Source organism: Oryza brachyantha, chromosome 2 (assembly GCF_000231095.2).
Source record: "Oryza brachyantha chromosome 2, ObraRS2, whole genome shotgun sequence".
NCBI classification, from domain to species: Eukaryota; Viridiplantae; Streptophyta; class Magnoliopsida; order Poales; family Poaceae; genus Oryza; species Oryza brachyantha.
In genome coordinates this window covers 26,694,167-26,716,284 of record NC_023164.2, presented here as the reverse complement: position 1 = coordinate 26,716,284, position 22,118 = coordinate 26,694,167, and the positions used below count along the sequence as shown (strand labels likewise).

Genomic DNA, 22,118 nt, shown 5'->3' with positions numbered 1-22,118 from the left:
GGAGCATAATGCCATTTGGTATATGAATTTCCTTTCTTGCACTGTTGATTTACACTGCTTTGTACAATCTATATTAATCTGGAGAGGCCACCACGACCTATGGATATAACAAGACTGCTTTGAATTTGCCCTACAAAAGAATGAAGATTTGCTTGCCTCGCTTTAAAACATATGGCTTTTCCTAGTTGTAAGGGAGGAATCCCATCCCAACCCTATTGACTACCTATAAGGATTTTACAAAAACTAGCTGGAAAAGAAAACGAAATATAACAAAAGAAAAGGGTACACATCCAGCATAAAAAGGGTTGAAAAAATTTACAACAAATCAAGGAATAATCTGACAAGGTATCTAACGGTATAAAGCTCGAGACTTTCACAGCCCTAATCCTGTAAAAACTGGAAGGCGGGATTCTCGAGTAGCTCCTCAGCTGGTTTGACATCCGAGAAGTCCTTCTCCTGTATTGAGTTGGTGATATCATCGACTGAGAACGGGATGCTGCATTGCAAACATAACAATAAATTGAGTGATCTGTCAATGAATTGTCCACAGATTAATACAAGCAGTAGATTCATATCCACAACTAAATAAAACGGTTCATATGTTACCTCGAATTATCATCCAACAGAAATGAGCTGCTTTCAGCATTGTTTGAATCCTCCGTCATCAGCACCCGCATGTTACTAAGAACCTGAAACAATATGGAGCCTTTTAAGTTACTTTTTTCCTTTAACATCTTGCACAGCATACTACATAAAAAAGGAATTAAAATTATTACTGAGTAGCAATGAGTATGTGCATTATTTCAATTCCATGCAACATTGTTTAAAAAAATATAACAAAATGTACAAGCAGTCAAGAAATGGAAAAAAAATCATTGCCACATGCAAAGCTACACATTGAAGGTTTTGAATGAAGCTCACATCTGATGATACGCTCTGAGTATTGTACTTGTCATCCCAGTACTGCGTACATATTCTGTATAGTTGCTGGACACTCAATATCTACAGATGCCAAAAATAAATCATGAATTAGCACCAATTTGCTTATGAACTTTGCACGAACAAAAACAGAAAGGTACTCCATAAATTTGGAAAGTGGGGTTTATGTGATTTTACCGGACATAGGTCATTGACAATTTCATCATAAGATATTCTGAATTTTTGGAAAATGACCTGAAAAGAATTGAAAATGTATCAGTAGTTGCCAATTACACGCAGCATAAGGCAACATCAATCTCGATTCACACTAACTACATTTGCTGTATGCATCCAAAGAATGAAGCTTATTAAATCCAAAGAAAAATATAGCAAGGTGCCAGGATTACACTCAGGCACATAGTACAGTCAGTGGATGTCAAAACCAGTGCCCACATCTCAACACAAATATAAACCATTAAGCAGAATGGGCATCATACCAGAAAGCCAACGGCCTGCCTGATATGCTTGAGCTCATCCCAGGATGCTGCAGCATACTGTATGAAAAAAAAAAGAACTTCAGGAAACTGAATCATATAGGAGGGAAAGCTATGAGTGCAGATAGCAGCCAGATCACCTCAGTTGTTGCCTTGGCACACCATAATTCCAACTCAGCTAGACCAGCTTTGACATACTCTCCATTACTGAAGGAGCAGCATTCACGACGGAGGAGTAAACTGCAGAACAAACAACAGTCATGTGTTGCGCAAGTTTCCCCTCATGCAAGAAACATAACTTGAAATATATGTACCTGTTGAAAAGCTGTACATTGATGTATGAGAATATCTGGGTAAAAATTTTCTGAGCTAAAATTGGGGGTACCTGAGGATTAACAAATCAGCAATTAGAGCATACAACCAGCAGAAGACAATCACATAGAAACGAAGAAATACACTTATACACATACGTGGTTATCTTGCAGTTTCTTCAAAAGGATATCCAAGCTCTCAATGATTCTCTGCCAATGGTTGCTCTGAGCTTGACCAGATAGGCGTCCAGACATTCGCAGCATGCTAGCTTTCATTGTTCTTGGAGCCTAGTGGTCGGCAAGATCCAAATTAATGTTAAACAATGAATCTATTTACAGTCAATTATCAACAAACAGCAAAAATCCAAAAGGAAAATATACCTGGATACACAGAGAAATCAAAGATGATAATTCCTTTTTAATATTGTCACGGATGATACCATAGATCTTCTCCACATAAGCAGTTAGCTGCTGCTTGAAAAGCAAGGCAGGATACTTGGCCTCAACTTGACGGACAACATCAGTTGCCTCAACATGCATGTTGACAAAAGATGCAGATCGCAAGCCCTAGACAAGTGAATTTACATTATCAGATCCCATACCACATTTTCCGTTTTATTCCTTCCACTTCTCAAGCATGGAAAAGAAAGTAGCATACTTGAGCCATTCTGCCAAACAATGATGTTGGCTGAGGAGGTTTCTTTCGTGAAACACTCCCAGGTGCACCAGCAGCTTTGAGACTTCTTTGAAGTAGGAACAGCAGGCTAGATGTATTTGAGAGCCAGTAAGCAAGATTATCATTGTCTTCCTCATTCTGCATCAAGAACTTCACAACATAAGCTGACTGAGGGCAAAAGAAACTTGCCACTTCAAAAATTCAACCAGATTACAATTTAAGGTCAAAACAGTTTCACTGAACTACTGTGCATTGGTAAAAATGAAATGTTGAAGCCTGAAGAACAGAGTGATGTCACTTTGATTCCTAAGGAACATAAATTTTGACAAAAAAACGATTAGATCGGTGTAATAAGATTTGATAAGATCTCTCCATGTTTTAAATTCTTTCCTGTACCATCCCAAATTTGACGCATCTGATGGGTTTAGACTTTTTTTTTCTTTTGGGGGCTTTATTGAAGAAATTGAAAATTTTATATTAGTGTAATAAGAAGTGGTCTAGATTTCCATGCTTGTAGTATTTATACTGTCATGCGCAGTTTTCACGCATCTACAGGTTGCACTTTTTGTTTACTTTATAGCAAAATTGGCTTTGCTTTCATACCAGGGTACAAGGGGCATATTGATACTTCAGGTGATGCTCCAATACCTTGAGGAAAATTGAGCGAGCACAGAATAACTTCTAGACAATTCTAGTGGAAAATGTAGGGGATTGAAAAAATTGGAAAAACGCTAAAATTGTGGCTCTAATTTTATAAAGTAAAGATAAAACCCAAAGATGTTTTGACACTGGTCAGCTCCCAGATTAAATTTTCAAATAATAACAACTCATTATATTAAAAAAAAAAACTCAAACTTCACTTCTGGTTCAACTCTGAAAGACCAAAATACAGGCTCCAGATTACCTCTATTGCAGATCCTATCAACTGAATAAGGCGGTCAAAAACACTAGTTTTCTCTGCTTCAAAAGATTTCCAGTGAAGAAGACATTTATATATGGTAAAAGCAGCAACTGGTTTCCCCTCACAATAGCCAAGGTTTTTCGCCACACAGTCAATAAGAGCATCAACGTTTTCCTACAAAATATAAAGAGTCAAAAAAACATTTATGTAGGAGAAATTTAAACAATAGAATATGTTGACCTACAAGTTGCCTGTCAGCAAAAGGTTTCCTCAACTTTGGATCACCATTCCCATAATCTTTAATAGCAGGGGGAGCACTTTGGGGTTCCTGAAAGTTACAGTTTGTTGTGAGACTATGAGCACAAAATTTTAAATTCCAAAGGAATATTTGAGGCGTAAAACTTCAAACCTTTGGCTCTTCAGCCTCATGGAAGCCATTTTCCAGATTCTGATTAATTGAGAAGAAAAAGGGAGATAATAAGTGAAGGAACAGTCTCATTTAAGCAGTAGTAGGAACAAACATTAACCAATGTGCAAGCCATTACATGTACCTTTGGCACAATTGGAATTGACAAATGTTCAGACATGCTCTTTACTGGCGAGCTCAACAGTGCTTGTCTCTGCACCTTCTCCTCAGATTCCATGTTGGATAATTTCTCTTGAAGCCTGTAGCAGAAAACAAAAAGAAACGTCAGTAGCTGTACTTCTATAATGAAGTTAGGTTAAGAAAATGGAAGGACCTTAGCATTGCCATGTTCAAATCAACAATTTTTGACTCAGCGTCCATTGCCTTTTTTAGCCTCTCTTCGCTGACTTTGTTTGTTTCTTCATATTTCTTCTCAGTATCATCAATTTTCTTTTCAAGAGAACTGACCAGAGTCTGTAGTAATGGAATTTAAAGCGTTATAAGCATAGAAGAGGCAAATGTCACATGGAGCTAGAATAGCAGTAGGAAACAGAACTCCACAAGATTGATTAGATTTCTAGTAAATGTCCTAAGATAATGCATTTTCTTGTCAATGGTGCAGAAAAGGGAGAATCTATATATGGTCGGTTCTCACCTTAAGTTTGTCGTTTTCATCTCTAAGCTTATTCATCAGTTCTGTATCTACAACAGGAACCTCTTTAATAACCGGTGCTACCTCTGCAGCCTTCTTGGCAGCCTCTCTCTCCTTTACTAGCATTTCCTGTGTTTCTTTGTATTGTTGTTGCACCTCTTGCAAGGTAGCTTGCAACTTTGCATTCTCTTGTGACTTAGTTTCCTCAAGATCAGCCTACAACAAAGAGCCATGCATTAAGTAATAATAATGTGACAACTTAACTATGCAAATTTTTGCATTTCACAGCTAAGAACAAGATCTCCCCTTGCCATTTCACAGACGTCGATTAGGTTGCATGGCGACAATATTTTACAAATATACTAAATAGGTCACTCAAATCATCGTTTTTTTAGAAAGATTTATACTGGTAATCATGGATAGTCGGACGTGTGCTTGAGGGCTTCAGATAAACCAATATAACAAATTAGTATGGACCGAGTCCTTTTTGTACAAGACAACCAAACAGCCAGTTGAGCAATGAATCATAACAACATTTTGTATATGTTAAAATAGCACGTTGAGTATAGATTGGTGTCTACAACCTCAGAAAACAACGTAACTGTGGCATCCAGCATTCTTCAAGATACATTAACATGAGGAATTTTATAGAAGTAAACTCACTCGCATGCGTTTCTCCAACTGCAGTCGCCATGTAAGCTCTTCAACTTGCTTTTCCAGTTTATTTTTGGCAGCTTGCAAAGCGCCAGTTTCCCGTGCAGCCTAATAAGCAATGAAAATGGATAAGAAAAGCTGATCATTGATATCTCCCACTTTCACACTACCAGTGCTAGATAATTATAGTAGTAAGCAAGTGCCAAGGCCTAAAAAGACGTAGATATACTGAAAAATGTACACAGCAGAGTAGCATATATCTGTAACTGCAAGTGTGACATACACTATCCTATAATATGACTAATCCAGAAGGTGCAAAAATATGGGCCAGTTAAAGAAAAATTCTTGAGCAAAATTTCTCAGGCGCAGCTCAACATGCTTTCATGGAAATAGCGTAGTTAGAACATAACAAATGTCTGGTGTCCTTGAATTTACCATTTTAAGCTTCCGAAGCTCCTTCCTAGCAACCTTTCCTCTCCAGGCACACTGTGTGGTAATGGCAGCTTTCTTTGTTCTTGAATAATGCAACCTCGCCAAGAACTCACGGCAGCGACTCTGAAATAGAAATTTGAACAAGTACAAAGTTAGAAAAACACTTTGATAGGATCAGATAAGGACTGTGCACAGTTTGTCTGCATGTTAGAATTAATAGAATTTTACAAATTCATCGGTGGAATATAAAACTAGCTGCACCATATGTACAATTAATCATATTTGGGATATGTAACTCGTTTTCCTCCTTGCAATCTTAATGAAATTGGCAGGCCTTTTCTTCGTCCTTCCTGGCTAAAAATATTTGGGAATTGGGAGAAATATTCAATGGAAATAAATGTCTAAAAGGCACAGACTCTGCGCGGCAAGTAGACTTTCAGCTATTGAATTCATGGATGAAACTGCCATAGGTGAATAAAATTTTGTTCTAGTTTAATTACTATTCAATAAACTGCAAATTTCTTTAACTGTACCTCCCAATGGAAAATTAGATTTCATGAATCTTTATCAGTTTATCTAGTTCCATGCTGAGGAAGCTGTCCAGGCAGTAATAATAGCATTACTACTAAAGACTATAGCATGTTCCCTGCAGTTTCAGGGCTATCACTGACTGCCAAATAAATCTTAAATATATCAAGGGAAAATCTTAGTACTTTTATTGATTATTATTCCATTCTACTATCAATGTGCATGTGATCAGGCAACACATGCGCATGAAACAAACTTGTTTATTAGTCAGTTTTACCTGGATAACAATAGCTGCTTTTGTTTGTTGTCTGAAGTGGAGCTCTTTGCGTGCAACCATCCCACGTAAAGCTGATTGGATAGTAATTGCCGAATCAGAGAGTTCACTGTATGCTTTTCTAGCAGCATGCATGCGATAGAAAGTCTGGATCTTGAGGGAAGCAGCTTCTCTGCGGAGATTCTGGTAAATTCTTCTTGCAAGCTCCCCTTAAAATATGAAATGGAAGCCATGTCAGAATTTTTTTACATGAATAAAATTTAATATAAGCAGGGAAAGAGAGGCTACAATTTGGAATAAGAAATTCAAATCTCACCGCGACAAATCTTCTGCAATTGTACAGCTGATCTCCGCAGTTTAATGAAATTCTTCTGTGCCAGAAATGAGCGAACTTTCCTCTGAATCATGTTGGCGGAACGTCCTAACACTTCATTTCTACGAGCATCAAGCTCAGCCATTTGACCAGCACGAAGAAACACTTTTGTCTTGCCAATCTACATATTCATTTGCAAAAAAAGGACATGCAGTTTACTCCACATCAATACTGGTAAAGATAGATCTTCAAGCATTCACTTACAGATCATATGTTACATTCTGTTCTAAACAATTTTGACTCTGCAGCCTATGCTCAGCTCTACACAAGTAGATAATTTTATAGGAGATAGCACAATTCTTACACTTCAAGGCATAATTCTTATAAAAAAAAAGGCTAAGAATTAGAATGTCAACAGGTGGTAATGTCTTATAACTAACACAACGCCAATATCTGGCTCCAAATACAGACAATAGCTCAGTACAGTTTGCTTAGCACCTCAACCACAATGGACCAACACTTGTGAGATGTTAGACAACGCTGTTTCAGCATTAGCAGTTATCATTTATTATACAAGTGTACCAGATGAGGTTCCTTAGTAATCATTTATCCAAAAAGTCATGCGTTTATGGATGAAAGGAGTCATCAACAATATTGAAACTACTCCCTCCATTTCATAATGTAAAATGTTTTAGCTAGGCCTAGATTCATCTATTGACTAAGGTATATTGTTTGTATATATGTTTAGATTCATTAGTATTCATATGAATCTAGATAATGCCAAAAAGTCTTATATTGTGAAACGGAGGTAGTACTTACTGCTCCCTCCGTTTCATAATGTAAGACATTTTAGCTATGCTTAGATTCATCTATTAACCAATGTATATTGTTTATATATATGTCTAGATTCATTGATATCTATATGAATTTAGGATACGCTAGAACGTCTTACATTATGAAACGGAGGTAGTAAGTATCAATTAGACCAGATCAATAACACCCAATGCAAAAGTAACTTTCTATGTAACATCCATTACCTGATAACCTTGTAGATCTACCTTCTCCAACAGCCTCCTTACAGCAGCAATCTCATCAGAGCTAGTAAAATGAATACAAACGCACATCAGTTAGTAGGCTCAACAAATTAAACAAAGAAACAGTAACACAGGTAATACCTTCCACTCAAAACATCAGGCGCAAGAATACCAAAGCGATCTATAAACTCATAGAAAGTTCTTCTAGTAGGATACCCAGCACAGCTTATCCTGATTGCTTCCATAACCCCCTGAGGTTAGCCAATATTGTAAATATTGATGTTGGAACTTGAAAGCAAAAAATATGTGAAACAGAAAATCTTACTCCACATCTGAGCTGCTGAAGAACATTCTGGTTCTCAAATATTGATGGCTTGAGTAAATTATTCGGCTTTACACAGCGGATATAGTGGGGCTCAGTAGCACTCAAAGTCTCCAAGAGAGATTGCAGTTGTTGCTGCATTGGATTATATATGTATTAAAAGAGTAAACAATCATAAGAAACAGACATTCAGAAGAATTTTATGCGACTTATTATGCACCTTGAACCTGGAACCGATGGATGAAAACTTGGACGATTTTGAGGAATCCTCAGAGAGAAGAGGGAAAAGGCCCGAAACAAATGAACATTTTGAAGCACTCAAAAGGGCCTGATGTTCAGCAACTACGTAATCTTTGTTCTTGTCCAAAAATAATTCTGTTTGATAGGTGACCTATAAATAAAGAGGTGTCCAACTTAGATTTGATCAAAAGAACTGTGAAAACTAAAGATAAAGGTAGTCATACTTACATCTCCAGCATAGTGGCATATAGTGAAGTCTGACCGTGATAATTTTGGCTTAGTAAAGCGCTTGTTATTTTTGAAAGTTTGGTACAATTTCTGAGCAAATGTCTCATATGTAGATCTTGGGAGCATACTGTAACACAAAACCAAATGTTTACGGATCAGTTTCTTGGAAGATTGGATTGCTGTATGCTTGAAGACCAACATAAACAACAAAAATGATTTCTTATCAGTGATCCATACCAGGCTTCATCTAGAAGGGCAATAATTCCACCAGGTTTCTGCAAAGGAATAATCGGATGCTTAGAAGGAAGGGAGGGAGGGGGTGGAGCAAAATACAGTTGCATGACATCACCAGTGGGTTTCAGCAACACGAAAAAAACATATATACAGCAGCATGTATATCTAAGAATTGGAGCTAAGGATACTTGCAAGGTCTGTTTCATTTGCAATTTATATCTGGTTCGGTTCCATCATCTCAGCAACCAATGGTGCAGTTGGATAGGCCAAACCGACAGACTATGTGCAAATGCCCTGCTTAGTTAGAGGTTGGATGGATGTCTGGGACAGTACATAATTTTGTATAGTTACTCATATGAGGTGATCAAGGACCGGCATGTGAGTGTATTATGTTTGCAAGAAACAACAAGTTTCCAGTGCAAATAACAACAAACTGTCTAAAAATACTGAATTAACCGACAATCACTGCATGTTGTCATGAATGACGAATCAGAAACAAACCACTGCGACAGACCATTGAAAAGTTGGTGCTTAGTCAGTTGATCACTTATAACGAGTACTAAGGCCACGTTTGCCGGTCCCTTCAAGTTAACTTACCACCCTCGTTTTTCGTGCGCACGCTTCCCGAACTGCTAAACGGTGTATTTTTTGCAAAAATTTTCTATAGGAAAGTTGTTTAAAAAAATCATATTAATCTATTTTATATTTTTTAATAATTAATAATTATTTAATCATGTATTAATCTAGTACTATGTTTTTCACGCCAGGGTAAGTTAACTAACCTCCACCCATAAGAACACAGCCTAAATTACTTATGATAGTTGATCACTAGTTAGCGGTTGTATTAGATAGCCACCATTCAACACTAATCATTGTTAATTACTACTCTCTGCGTCCCAAAAAAAACTTCATTTTTAGCATACTTGACATATACCTATAACCAGCTATAAACACTAAAATGCCCTTCACTTTTTCAAACAGACCTCAATGCACCTGTTCCCTACTTTTTCAAATCCCAATACATTTGTCCCCTAATTTACCAAACTTCCATGTAATAATTGCTCAAAAATGAAGTCTTTGTGGGACAAATATAAGGAGCTGAAAAACGAAGTCTTTTTGGGATGGAGGGAGTACAACACAATGCATACCTAAGGGATCCCACGTGACCTGATGAGTGTATGGTGTACAAACATGGTATCTGGAGGAATGTTCAAATATGGCACATTCCCTCATGGGCCATGGCCTTGACTCGACTGCATGGGCTCATTCAGTTTAAGAAACAAAACAACAGAATATGTGTGGATGTTTCATAACTCATGCAAGGAAGATTTTGTACAAACATGACTGCATAGCAAGGTTTGAGAAATAAACCTTCATGACAAACATGATTAGAACACACAAATTCATGAGAGAGAGAGAGAGAGAGAGGTCTCATTTTCATTCAGGCTTGTCTTAGCATGACTATAGAGCAAGGTTTGAGAAATATATATATTCATGACCAAGAAAGCAACCTTCTCAATGAGATCAAGAACATCCTGATTGTCAATGAACTCAATATAACTCCAATTGATTTCTTCTTTAGTGTACTCTTCCTGCTCCATCTTAAAGACATGCTGCAGGAAAGAACTTCAAAGTTGGAGATCTCTTATTTCAAAAATAAAAATCAGAAGACTGAAAGTGTGGGTGGGAGCAACGGGAAACAGAAAACTTGCCTGGTTGAAGTGCTGTTGCAGCTTTTCATTTGTCAAGTTGATGCAAAACTGTTCAAAACTATCAATATCAAAAGAAATATGAATTAGACCTGGGTGCTACAACAAATCCATAAAACTAGAGAAATAATGGAAAAATAATAGACAAATAAAAACTAAGAAAGAATTAACAACCAACAAAAAAATTTCTTGCCTCATGATAAATTGTATCATCTTAGTTAATTTGGTGATTGTAAAAGATAAAATGGATACCTAAAAACAACGTGGTAATAGTCCTGAGAATCTACTTAACTACCACCTATGTTTAACTTTTTGAAAAAGTACGATCGCACCAAACATGCAAAAGGAATACTCTGGATCCAACATTTTGCACTTCTTCAGAAAGTCTTTCATAGCAGGAGCTACATTCATGGCATGTATTGCAGTCAATGTTTAAGATCTTCCCCGAAATGTAGCCATACTGAATCTTTAACATTTAATCCTATGTCAAAGGAAAAGGCCCGCGAATATAGCATCTTCCATATACATCCATAGCTTTAGTTCTTGAGATATATGGAGTACAACTGTGAACAAGTGTTTCAATGACTAGAAGTGCCATACCCTGAACAGCACATAGTAAGGCGTGAAGCTGAATTGCCACCATTTATTACTAAGAACTAAATTGGGGCTAACCCAACAGCTTTCCTCTAGCTTGTCAATAAATTGACAAGATTACATCTAACATGCAATCAATCATCAAAAGCGTACCAGTGAAGCACCTGTTTGTCTTGAAGCTTTCAAACCCGTAGATATCCAGCACTCCAATTAAGCATTTTGAATTTGGATCTTGGCCGATAGAGCAGTTTATCTTATCCACGAGCCTAAGATTAGAAGTCATTTAACACATCAGTATAAGGTGAAAATATGTATGAAAGCAGCAATAATGTTCCTTTTGAATTGGTATAGCAGACAAGTGCAAAACTTCAGACTCACCAATCAAACAATCGTGAGTACACAGTCTTAGCAAGTGCATCTCTACTTCCCTTAGCAGCCTCAGGATCCAACGTTTTTACTATGCTCTCGTCACGAGTCACAATAATACGCTTGCACAATGAATCTTCTAGTGCTTTCTCATCACACCTACAAGACCAGATTTGTGGCTCTTGTGAGATACTGTAGGCATTCAAAAGTTTCTAAAAGGAATCCAAAGACCACATACATAAAGAGCTCAGCAGCTGTCTTTAAATGGAACAGTGATTTTTCATCTTTAGGTTTTGATGACTCCCCATCATCCCCTTCAGCAAACTCAACATTTCCCAAGTGGAGGATGGCAGCGACGACCCGGAAGATTGCTTCCTGAAGCATCATAAAAAAAATAATGTGAAGCTCAACAAGGGTGAGTAAACTTCAAGTAATTAAAAATGGTACTTGTTAATCATTGTAAAACCAAATGCATACCTGCTCTTCAGAACTGATTCCAATAATATCCATAGCTTTTCTAGTTTCAAGGTACTCTTTAGATTCATCTAGGCCTTCAAGCTTGTAGCAGTTGGACTGATTAAGATAGTGAAATGTTCTGGGATCTCCCAGTTTGTATTTCTTAAGTTCCTGTAAATGAAAAATGGCATCAGTCAGCCATAATGCAATTCTATATGAAACACAGTGCGTGACGCGAGGTCACAACACACAGTATTTTGGGCTGCAAAAACGGTTACAATATTTAGCATTTCATTAAGCGGTAAAGGGGAAAAGAACCTCTAGAGGAACATGCCATTGGAAGGCTTTCATGCACCAAACTAGTCATAACAGTTGTCAATCTATCAGAGAACAGGAACAATTTGAAGGGAGAACTTTAGTATTGGAAACTATATAAACTATATATTTAAGTTTAAAAGCATTCTATTCGCGCTACAGTGCATGCTATATGAAACGGTATTCCTTCATGCTGACCAATATATAAGTTGTGGTATAACTGGGAATCGATCGAGTTAAAGAATATGGACAACTGTCAATCTATTGGTCCCCAATAATAATCTATACAGGATATCTTGGGTAGTAAGTAGCATTTACAACGGCATTATGGTCATGCCATACTGAAAAATGGATTATATAACAGCTCATATATTGTAAGCAGCATGTAAACATAGCATTGCTATTTACATAAATTTGTCTAATCAAAGAAGGACATGAGTTAAAAAAAAGGGGCAGCACCTCGGGTGGGGCAGCACAAAGCATGTAGAAACAATGATAATTTCTCTCTGGGTCAGATATTTGGCAGACACGAGATCTCTCAAGCAGATAAGTTCTGACAGCAGCTCCTGATATTCTCCCATTGTGATCAAACTGGATCTCAACAAACTTACCAAAGCGACTGCAATAACAGCAGTGAAAAGAAAATTGGTTGAGCGACACAGATATTGAATCATAATGATCATATAAGGAATGCTTCGTACCTTGAATTATTGTTTCTGACAGTCTTTGCATTTCCAAATGCTTCAAGGACAGGATTAGACTGATAGGAGTATGGATATGAAATAGTCAGTTGAAGAGGAACAACATATGTCACAAAAATAGCTTTCTGAAACTAGGTGGCACTCAGAAATTATCACCTGAAGAACTTGCTTCTCAACAGTTCGCCCTTCAGAGGCAGCCTTCCCACCCATGTACGCAAGATAACGCATTATCATTTTAGTGCTTTCTGTTTTGCCAGCACCACTTTCTCCACTAACAAGAATTGACTGGCTTACTCCTTCATTCAGCATCAGTCTACACCAGTAATCAAGACATTCTCTCAGTAAAACTCAAAGGAGAAAAGAAGTTCTTTTAGTGGAAGCTCCCATTCAAACTGTAAACCACCTTGTAGTTATCAGCAGATATCGTAATGACCTACCTGTATGCAACATCTGCAACAGCAAAAGGATGGGGACTTAATTCACCAAAATCTGCCCCTTTATATTGTTCCATCATCTGAGTATCATACAGGTGAGGCAGTCTTCGAAAAGGATTTACAGCGATCAAGATATTTCCGGTATATGTCTGGTTTCAGCACGAATAAGTTGGAAACATGAGATACAGAAGAATGATGGCAGCACTTAAAATGTGAGCATTGGAAAATATATATAGAGAAGCGTAGTCACATTATACCGGGTAAAAAAAACTTACATATATTTCATTCATGTCATATCTAGATTTCAAATTCTGAAGAACCCCAGGTTCATGCAGGTAAGCAAGCTTCGTCATGTCATCAACTCCACATGGCGATTCCTCGGGATCCTTTGCATGGACATTGGAACCTTTAACGGTAACCTGAACAAAATAACCAAATTTGAACTTGGTATAAATTCCATTATTATGGAAGATCAGCTCAGCTCAGCTTTACATAGTTTCTCCAAGCTGCTTAGATGTTACAAATTCAGCAGTCATATAGTTGACAGCTGGTCACATTATAGCAATACCTAATTTACTTATGAACAACTTACCGTTTTTTCATTGGAACACTTGACAATAACCGTGTCACCATGGACTTTTATAGCCTCCCCATCAATCCAGGCGACATCGGGATCCTCAACCCAAACCTGGGATCCCACCGCAATGGTAGCTTGAGCCGCCTGCAGGAATACATTTATGACATCAAACGCTAGTCGCATATTGCTTGACGCGGGAAAAACATCATTCTTCCTAAAATGTCAACAACACCCATGCATTCTACGTTCATTACAACAGCGCTATATTGAACTATTTTCTGGCGCGGACAATAGCGAGGCGTATTGGTCAGTTGATCAGAAGGGCAGTACAGACAACTCAAACTTCTATAGCACAATAATTTCTGCATCAAAAGGAATAGCACGAGAATTTCTAGGACAAGAAAAAAAAAAAGCATCGTCCTCATTTCCCATCCAAACAGCCTAACTCCCCGAGGGCGGACCTAACGTGGGGCATGGTTGAACTCCAAAAATAGTGTAGGAGAACAAAAAAAAAAAGCGCTATCAGCATCAGTAGGGTAACAGCCGCGTCCCTGGAGCAACAAGCCAGCAAAGCTAGGGCTTCCTTACCATCGAAAGAAATCAAACCAGGTCCGGGTGGATCTTCGCTACTCCTCCAGACTAGCAGGGGAAACGATGAAGACAAACGACGGAGACTCGGACGGGGTAGCCGCGCGACGACGGCCCGGCCGGCCGGCACCCCGAGCCGGCGAGATCCAATCACCGGCGGGAGGGACCCGAATCGCCGGCGGAAAGAAACCGCGAGATCAGCGGGACACCCCCCACGAAAGCAGCCGCACCACCACCAGCTCCTCACGCTCGAACCGCCGCCCTCCGAATCCGCTCCCCCAGGAACTCGGAGCAAATGTGGCCGCCCGCACGGAGAGCGCCGCCACCGGCACCCAACGAGTCCGCGCCCGCGATGGCGCGCGCCGCCGTTTGCTTGGGTTGGGTTTTCCGGGGGCGGGGCGGTGGCGGTGGCGTCTCTCCGAGCCCCCTCCGCTCCGCTCTCCGTGCTGTTCTGGTGCTTCGCTTTCGCGGAGAAAGGGGAATGCGGAAGGGGAAGGGAGGAGGAACAGCTGCTGCTGCCGCCGCCGCTGCCGCTTGCTCCTCTTTTTTTTTTCTTTTATTTATTTGATTTTGTTCTATTGGATTTCTTCGGGTTTTCTTTTACTGCTGCCTTGCTTGCTTGCAGTCTGCGGCATTTTTTCTTCCTCCCGGGTCTTTCGCTTCACCCTTCCCTTCCCGTTTATTTACCTACCGGGTTTTGGGTTTCTGTATGTCCCAATAGATTACCCGATTATGTATCTCTCTTCTAATGCTAAAGGAGATAAGTGCCTGACTAAAAGTTATTTTTTACTTCTTGTCTGTATGTATAAATATGAATACGGGAATGCTAAATGGGATCTAAAATAAATCATTAATCATACATAAGCAAGGCTGCCACAAAGCCGATGTTTTAATGAAGTACATGGGATAATACGGTCTAGATGTAAAGGTTTTAAGTTATATGGTTTTGTTCAAATAACGATGACAACAGAGAAGTAACAGTGAAAAAAATATGTGATGATAATGGAAATGAGATAATGAGCACGGAGCAATAACGTAGGCGTGAGAAGTAGATTGGTAGGGTTGCATAAAAGGGCAAGGTTAACTTACTACAATTGCGCGGGAAAAACAAAACCTCATTAACAACCTCTCTGTAAAAACAAAAAACAATTGAAATGTGGTATGGAGACATAATTAATATGTATTATTGTGTGTACTATTCTATTATCATACTTAAAAAAATCTGATACTTAGAAAATGAAATGGTTGCATATGCGAAATATTTATTAATTAACAGTTGCATCCTGTAATTAAGCGCAACATTTTTGTATAACCATTTTTCTAACTAGTTAAAATCTCAATTAATCTTAACCTTGTTAAGTAGAACTTTAACTTTGTAACTTATTGCCCTACCAAATTATGAGTGATTGTTTAGTTTTTTTCATAAAAAACAAACTACATATTTGTAAATGAAAAATAAATTATATAAAAATTTTATATATACATTCTTAGCGATCAAAAAGTCAATACCGAAAAAAACTTTAGAAAAAACACCAAAATCAACTATGAAGATTAAAAATTCAAATTTTGGTTATAAGTATAAACACAAACATAAAAATATGGCGAAATACATATATACACCAAGGGTTTTTTGACATGGTAGGTAAGCTATACCGTGTACGTGGTGGGTGCAAGCTACCAGCCTAGCATACGGCCGTAGTGGTATGGTTCAGAGGCTGGACCCGGTAAGATGCCCATACCCGGATGCGATGGCAAGTAGATTTTTTTTTTACAGCCGACGTGGCGCCAACTCATTGGGCAAACCAGATTTAGCAGGTCATAAGGTAGGCCAAATAAATAAAATAAATACACGGCCCAAAAAAGAAGACAACAAATACGCGCCGTTTTCTTTTTTTTTTCTTCTCTTGCACCCGTCGCTGGCACGTTGGTGGGTACGCACCCCGCGCCCCCGGAGCGGTGGGCCCTACCGAAAACGGAAACGCGCGGTCACCACCGCCCCCCGTGGGCCCAAGCGCCGTGGAGGCGGGGCCCACCATGTCGGTGAGCGGTGGGGTAGAGTAACACCGGGTGTGCAAGGGAAGAGCTGAATATGTCATCTAAAAAGTTTAAAAATAGGATAAAATCTACGTCTCTTAATGTATAGTTTTATTTATTGTTATTTCCTAGATTACATACAAGACATAAGTTGTATAGGTACCAGTGCATAAAAGGTCTCATCCCCATGAAACTCATTTCATCTCTTTCTTTATTAATGCACTGTCACATCACCAAAAATGCCTACATGACACCCTATTTATTGCACATATGTATCTTTATAAGTTTATATCACTAATGTAAATCATAGAAGAGTAAGCTATAGGCTTATACCTTATGCTCTTAATTATGTGGAAGTATTTAAGCTACATTAGAAATTTTTAGTTTTTTTATTGCACACGTGTTTTCTAGAATGCTAAGCAATTGGATTTTAATAAAAGCAATTCTATATAAAAGTTTATCTCACATCTTGTAAAGTAGAATTTTAATTTTCATCATTATATAATTGAATAGGAATTAATAAATATTTACATCTTTTGTTATAAAATAACGCAACCTTGACGGTAGCAGCTAGCAGCAGCTTATTGCCTCGTGATGCCGTGCTGGTGTGCATCATACAAAAGTCTCAACACGGTTTCACAACTCATTCCTGTGATGACAAGGGCATTTCGGGGAATTCCAGCACCCTTGTGATGGTCGGTGGCGTGTCTAGGAGCTTTCCCTCCTGCAATTTCCTTCCGTTATTGTATTTCCTTTTCTTTAAAAAAAATTCCTGGCAAACTAGGACTCCATTCTTTTTTTCACGTTTTTAAATAGTTTGTGGCGTAAAAAATTATATATAGAAAAGTTTATCATCTATTACCGCGATGGTTAAATTTTATTTGTTTGCACCCTCGAGAAACAAATGATCTAATTTTTTTTTAAAAAAATCATATATTTCAAACGGGATCTAGGCCAACTGGGGATTGTAAAAAATGTCGAAAGAATTCCTCTGTTTAATTACAAGAAAGTTGGCCCCACGACGTTGTTGCCTCGTGATCTTGGGTTGTCTAATTTTCTTTTGAGAACTGTGATCTTGGTTGTCAAACACTCAAAGAAATACCAAAACCAAAACAAAAGGGCTTCCTAGCTAGTGTACGCTTCCTTTTTCTTTCTTGTCAACGACCGAAGAAGGCTTCTCCACGAATTCAGACGCATCTAATTTTATGATGTTGACGAGAAGAGAAGAGAATGCGACAAGAATTGATTAATTTTTGCCTCGATCTCTCGTCCAATGACATTATGTATGGATTTGGTTTCTCACGCTAGTGTGTAATTCTAACTTGGGCCGTGTTAGGCTCACCCATAATTAACCGCATATTCTCTTGTTTTTCACGTGGAAGTTTCCCGAACTACCTAACGGTATATTTTCAGCGAATATTTTCTATAGTAAAGTTGCTTAAAAAATTATACTAATCTATTTTATATTTTTTATAATTAATAATTAATTAATCATGTACTAATATATTATAATTTTTTTACGTGGAATAACCAACCCTCATTCTACGTGTACCGAACACGTCATTAAGCAGCCGCGCTAGAGCCACGGGATGCAAATCTAATGGCCCAAAATCGATAGAGGATGTATTCGTCTAATGTATCCACCGAATAATTACGGTAGGGATGATACTAAGGCATTTGATTTGAAACTTGAGTTAACAAATTATTGATGAGATTATGGGTGGTTCCTAACATGCAGTTGCAGTTGAGATCTTAATCCATGCTGTATAGGGATCACTGTGTCCTCTTCATTCATTCATCTCATGCATGATTCATGATGCATGTGATGAATTAAAAGCGCTCAAATGATGATCGGATTGCTCATGAATATCTATGGATGATGATTTCGTGCCTAACAACGTGGAAACACCGCCATTCACGGGACCCTTTTTTAGCCCGGCAATGGGTACTCAGCTATGATGCTGCGAGACCTACCACTAATTTTTAGTACGTCAGTATAATGCTAGTGGGAATCAATCAAACTCGATCTGTGCCCCCTGCACATTTTTTATACTGATCCTAAGCACAAAAGTAAGCAGAATTTCATGGCAGGATCGATAAATTAATTCTAATTTAACTTCCTATGTTGAACAATGAAAGATAAATCAAGACTAAAGCGGCTACTCCAACTGATTAAGGTCGCGTTCGGGGTAGGGACGAGGAGTTATATATCCGGCACGAAAAACATATTAATATATAATTAATTAATTATTAAAAAATATAAAATAGATTAATATAATTTTTCGAGCAACTCTCCTATAATTTTTTTTTAAAAAAAGTATACCGTTGTAGCACTTCATGAAACGTGCGCGGAAAAATGAGAAAATATAGGGTAAGCTACCGTAGAGTCGAACGCGGCCTAATTGTCTGACTCTGCACAAAGCCATTTAAACAATAGTACTGCCTGCAATGCAATGCAAGTATGCAACAAGTAATCGAGCAATTTTAATTCATTGAAATATCAGAAGAAGAGAGAAACTCGAAATGGATGCACAGATTTTTTTTTTTTCAAGAGGTTTCGGTCGACGTTAAATTTTCTATGTTTTCTATGTATAGCTTATAGCAAAAGATTTTTTTTATTTTCGTATATTTCATTTTTTACAAATCAAATAACACTTATAAATTAATTAAAAGTCTAATTCTCGTCTAAACGGAGCAATCCCTTAATTCGGAGTTCAGTCTGTTTAACATGGACAGCCTTGTACGATCGATATACGTACGCAAGAGTCAGCTTCAGTAAAAACGAAGTAGCGACGTCACAGGCAGTCATTCTTTTCCTAGCTAGTACTAAGGCGGTGTTTAGATGCTGTTTGGGAAGGAGGATTTATTTCTGCTCCATGTCACATTGAATGTCTGGACACTAATTTGAAGTATTAAACATAAACTAATTATAAAACCCATTTCATAACTTTGGACTAATTCGCGAGACGAATCTATTAAGCCTAATTAACCCATGATTAGCCTATGTGATGCTACAGTAAACATTTGCTAATTATGTATTAATTAGGCTTAAAAAAATCGTCCCGCGGATTAGCTCTCATTTATGAAATTAGTTTTTTTATTGGTCTATGTTTAATACTTCAAATTGGTGTCCAAATATCCGATGTGATATGGGGCTAAAAAGTTTAGCCCCATATAAACACCCCCTTAGTTGCCAAAATTTTTTGGCAAAAACATCACATCGAACGTTTGACCTGATGTCGGAAGGGGTTTTCGAACACGAATGAAAAAACAAATTTCACGGCTAGCCTAGAAACCGCGAGACGAATCTTTTGAGCCTAATTAATCCGTCATTAGCACATGTTGGTTACTGTAGCACTTATGGCTAATCATGGACTAATTAGGCTCAAAAGATTTGTCCCAAGATTTCTTCCATAACTGTGCAATTAGTTTTTTGTTTTATCTATGTTTAATGTTTTATTTAGATGTCAAAAATTCGATGGGTTGTTTTTAAAAAAAAATTTAGGAACTAGCAGAAGGAAGGAAAGAAAGAAATCCTGAACCCCAAATGAGCACAGGAATATAGGATAGAGTTGCAGAAAGTCATGACTTTGCTTTTGAGTATATTCGTAGGAAGCTACAAACGCAAGTAAATTGCAGAGGTCAAAAGTGAGACCTCAAAAAGCAAGTGCACTACTACACTACTTTTACTATCGGCTTATACTTGCCCCACAAAGTAAAGAGCTGCCGCACTTTATTCAACACTAGTACACTACAAGCTCCGTAGAAAGGGGTGTTCTTTTCTCAACATTTTTAGATTTTATATACTTTTTAGTTTTATGACAGATATTTAAGCATATAAATAACATTTTGTTTTAGAGTATTTGTTTATGTTCATTTGCAGTATCCATTATATTTAAGAACGGAGACAATACCATTTAGAAACTAGATAAAGCGCGGGTCTCATCTTGTTTTCTTCTGATTTGCTTATAAACCAAAATTTATTTGTTGATTTTAAGGTTTTTTTATGCAATTTATTTTATGATATTTGTTTTTAGATTATTAAGAATATGTTTAAAAGAATTATTCTTAAATTATTTCTTGTTAATCACCATCTTGAGCAAGGCAGAGGACCGCAGTAAAAAGGTTCTTGTGTGAATTAAAAAGTTGGCAAGGTACAACAGCATCAGACGCATGGATGCAGCAGAAAAGATGCAGAGGAAGAAGAAAAAGGAAAATGGAGGCTAGAAAGCATGAGAAGTAAACGCGTTGGGAGAAGGAAAGAGTCAAAACCTTCAATCAATGACTTGTCTGGTGATCGGTTGATCACCTCTTGTTTGCAAGCAAAATGCAACACGAGAACAAGAGAAAGGAAAGGAAGAAAAAAAAAAGAAAAGAAAACAGTTGCCAGACGAACACACCAGACAAAAAAATTAGGGCATCAAAGCATGGTGCTGCCTCTTGTCTGAACTCTTAAGTCACACAATAACAATGATGAATTAATCATGGATCTGCGTACGTTTATCTTAATCCAGCTGGTATCAGCTCTGGATATGCTACAGGCTTGGTACAGTGCTCTATATTTATTCACATTTGCATGGGTGCAAGCAAATATTAAATATATCGGTACGTGATACTCGCTCTGTTCCAAAATATAAGGACACAATAGTACCCTGAAAAACTTATTCATTTAATCTCTATGCTCGGGCTAAAAGGGAATAATTCCAAACTCGATTTCCTTCGACCCCTTTCCGTGGATTGACTAGTAAAATACTAACTTGAAAAAATAAACAAGAGGAAATATATGGGAAATGGGAGTTATGTCGTTGGATTGACTAGTAGCTTGCTCTACTAAAATGGAGAATGAGTGGCTGGCTTGCATTAGTGCAGATCCATTAACAGAATAGCCAGCTAGTTTTGATGACAGATTGGGTGTCCTATTCCTGTCGTACGAATGCTGCTAGTCAAGAGTGACATTCTGGACACAAATAAACGAGTACTGCTATCAATGAAATCTTATAAGCCATCTTGTTAATTAGTTGTCGGTTTAATCTTTCCAAGTGCCATGCAACCAAGTTGACACGACATGCCTTATATATTTCTCTATTCTGAGAGAACACGAGTTCGTTGCTAGATGCCACTGTTCTTGATGTAGGCGCGCCGTGTATGAACACGATACACTCCTCATGAATACTGTCTTCTCAATTTTGTTGCTGTTTACGAGTCAAATTTAAATTTTTTAACTTAAATTTAGACTTGATTTTAGGATTTTTCATAAAAGTATATTTTCTATCTAAACTTTTAGATCGCTTAGAATATATATATATATTTACAAATTATTTTTAACTTGCAATATGCGGTCTGGCTTTTTTTAAGAAAAAACCAAACAGTTACCCCCATAACTGCCGAAACTTGACTCCTATAAGTATTATTAGAATTTAACTTCTTATCAAAATATAAACATTTATGCCTAACTCGATTCAAAACATTCTAACAATTATGGAGCCAATCAGTTACTATTTACAATTCTAAATTTGAAAATTAATCACTAAAATAACCAAAATACATTTTTTTAATCTCACCTTACTATTCGCTGAACAAACTACTCCTAAAAATATTAGATTTGGTACTTGTTCGATCAGTTGTAGTTGTACTGATCATCGTTGCATTGGTACCTTATAAACAAATATAAATGGCTGTGATGAGGTGATCAAGTATATGTAAAAAAGTCTCTCTTAATTATTAGGA

General features: G+C 37.6%; 1 protein-coding gene across 1 annotated transcript; it reads right to left on the bottom strand.

Annotated features, from left to right (window-relative positions):
* Position 1: 1 nt before the first annotated feature.
* Positions 2-14,948, bottom strand: LOC102718712 (myosin-8-like). The gene is made up of 39 exons (XM_006648051.3): positions 14,358-14,948; positions 13,785-13,913; positions 13,468-13,611; positions 13,196-13,341; positions 12,915-13,071; positions 12,759-12,817; positions 12,517-12,676; positions 11,764-11,913; positions 11,525-11,661; positions 11,299-11,445; positions 11,085-11,186; positions 10,330-10,387; positions 10,129-10,230; positions 8,621-8,658; positions 8,384-8,510; positions 8,136-8,306; positions 7,919-8,050; positions 7,735-7,844; positions 7,597-7,657; positions 6,563-6,740; positions 6,250-6,455; positions 5,448-5,567; positions 5,022-5,120; positions 4,362-4,574; positions 4,041-4,180; positions 3,852-3,966; positions 3,710-3,748; positions 3,545-3,628; positions 3,304-3,474; positions 2,382-2,537; positions 2,105-2,290; positions 1,883-2,011; positions 1,727-1,797; positions 1,553-1,652; positions 1,416-1,472; positions 1,117-1,173; positions 922-1,002; positions 607-689; positions 2-496 (listed from the first exon to the last, which is right to left on the bottom strand). Exons 1-39 carry the CDS (start codon positions 14,358-14,360, stop codon positions 382-384), a joined length of 4,533 nt encoding a protein of 1,510 aa, XP_006648114.1. The 5' UTR covers positions 14,361-14,948; the 3' UTR covers positions 2-381.
* Between the last annotated feature and the right edge of the window lie 7,170 nt (positions 14,949-22,118).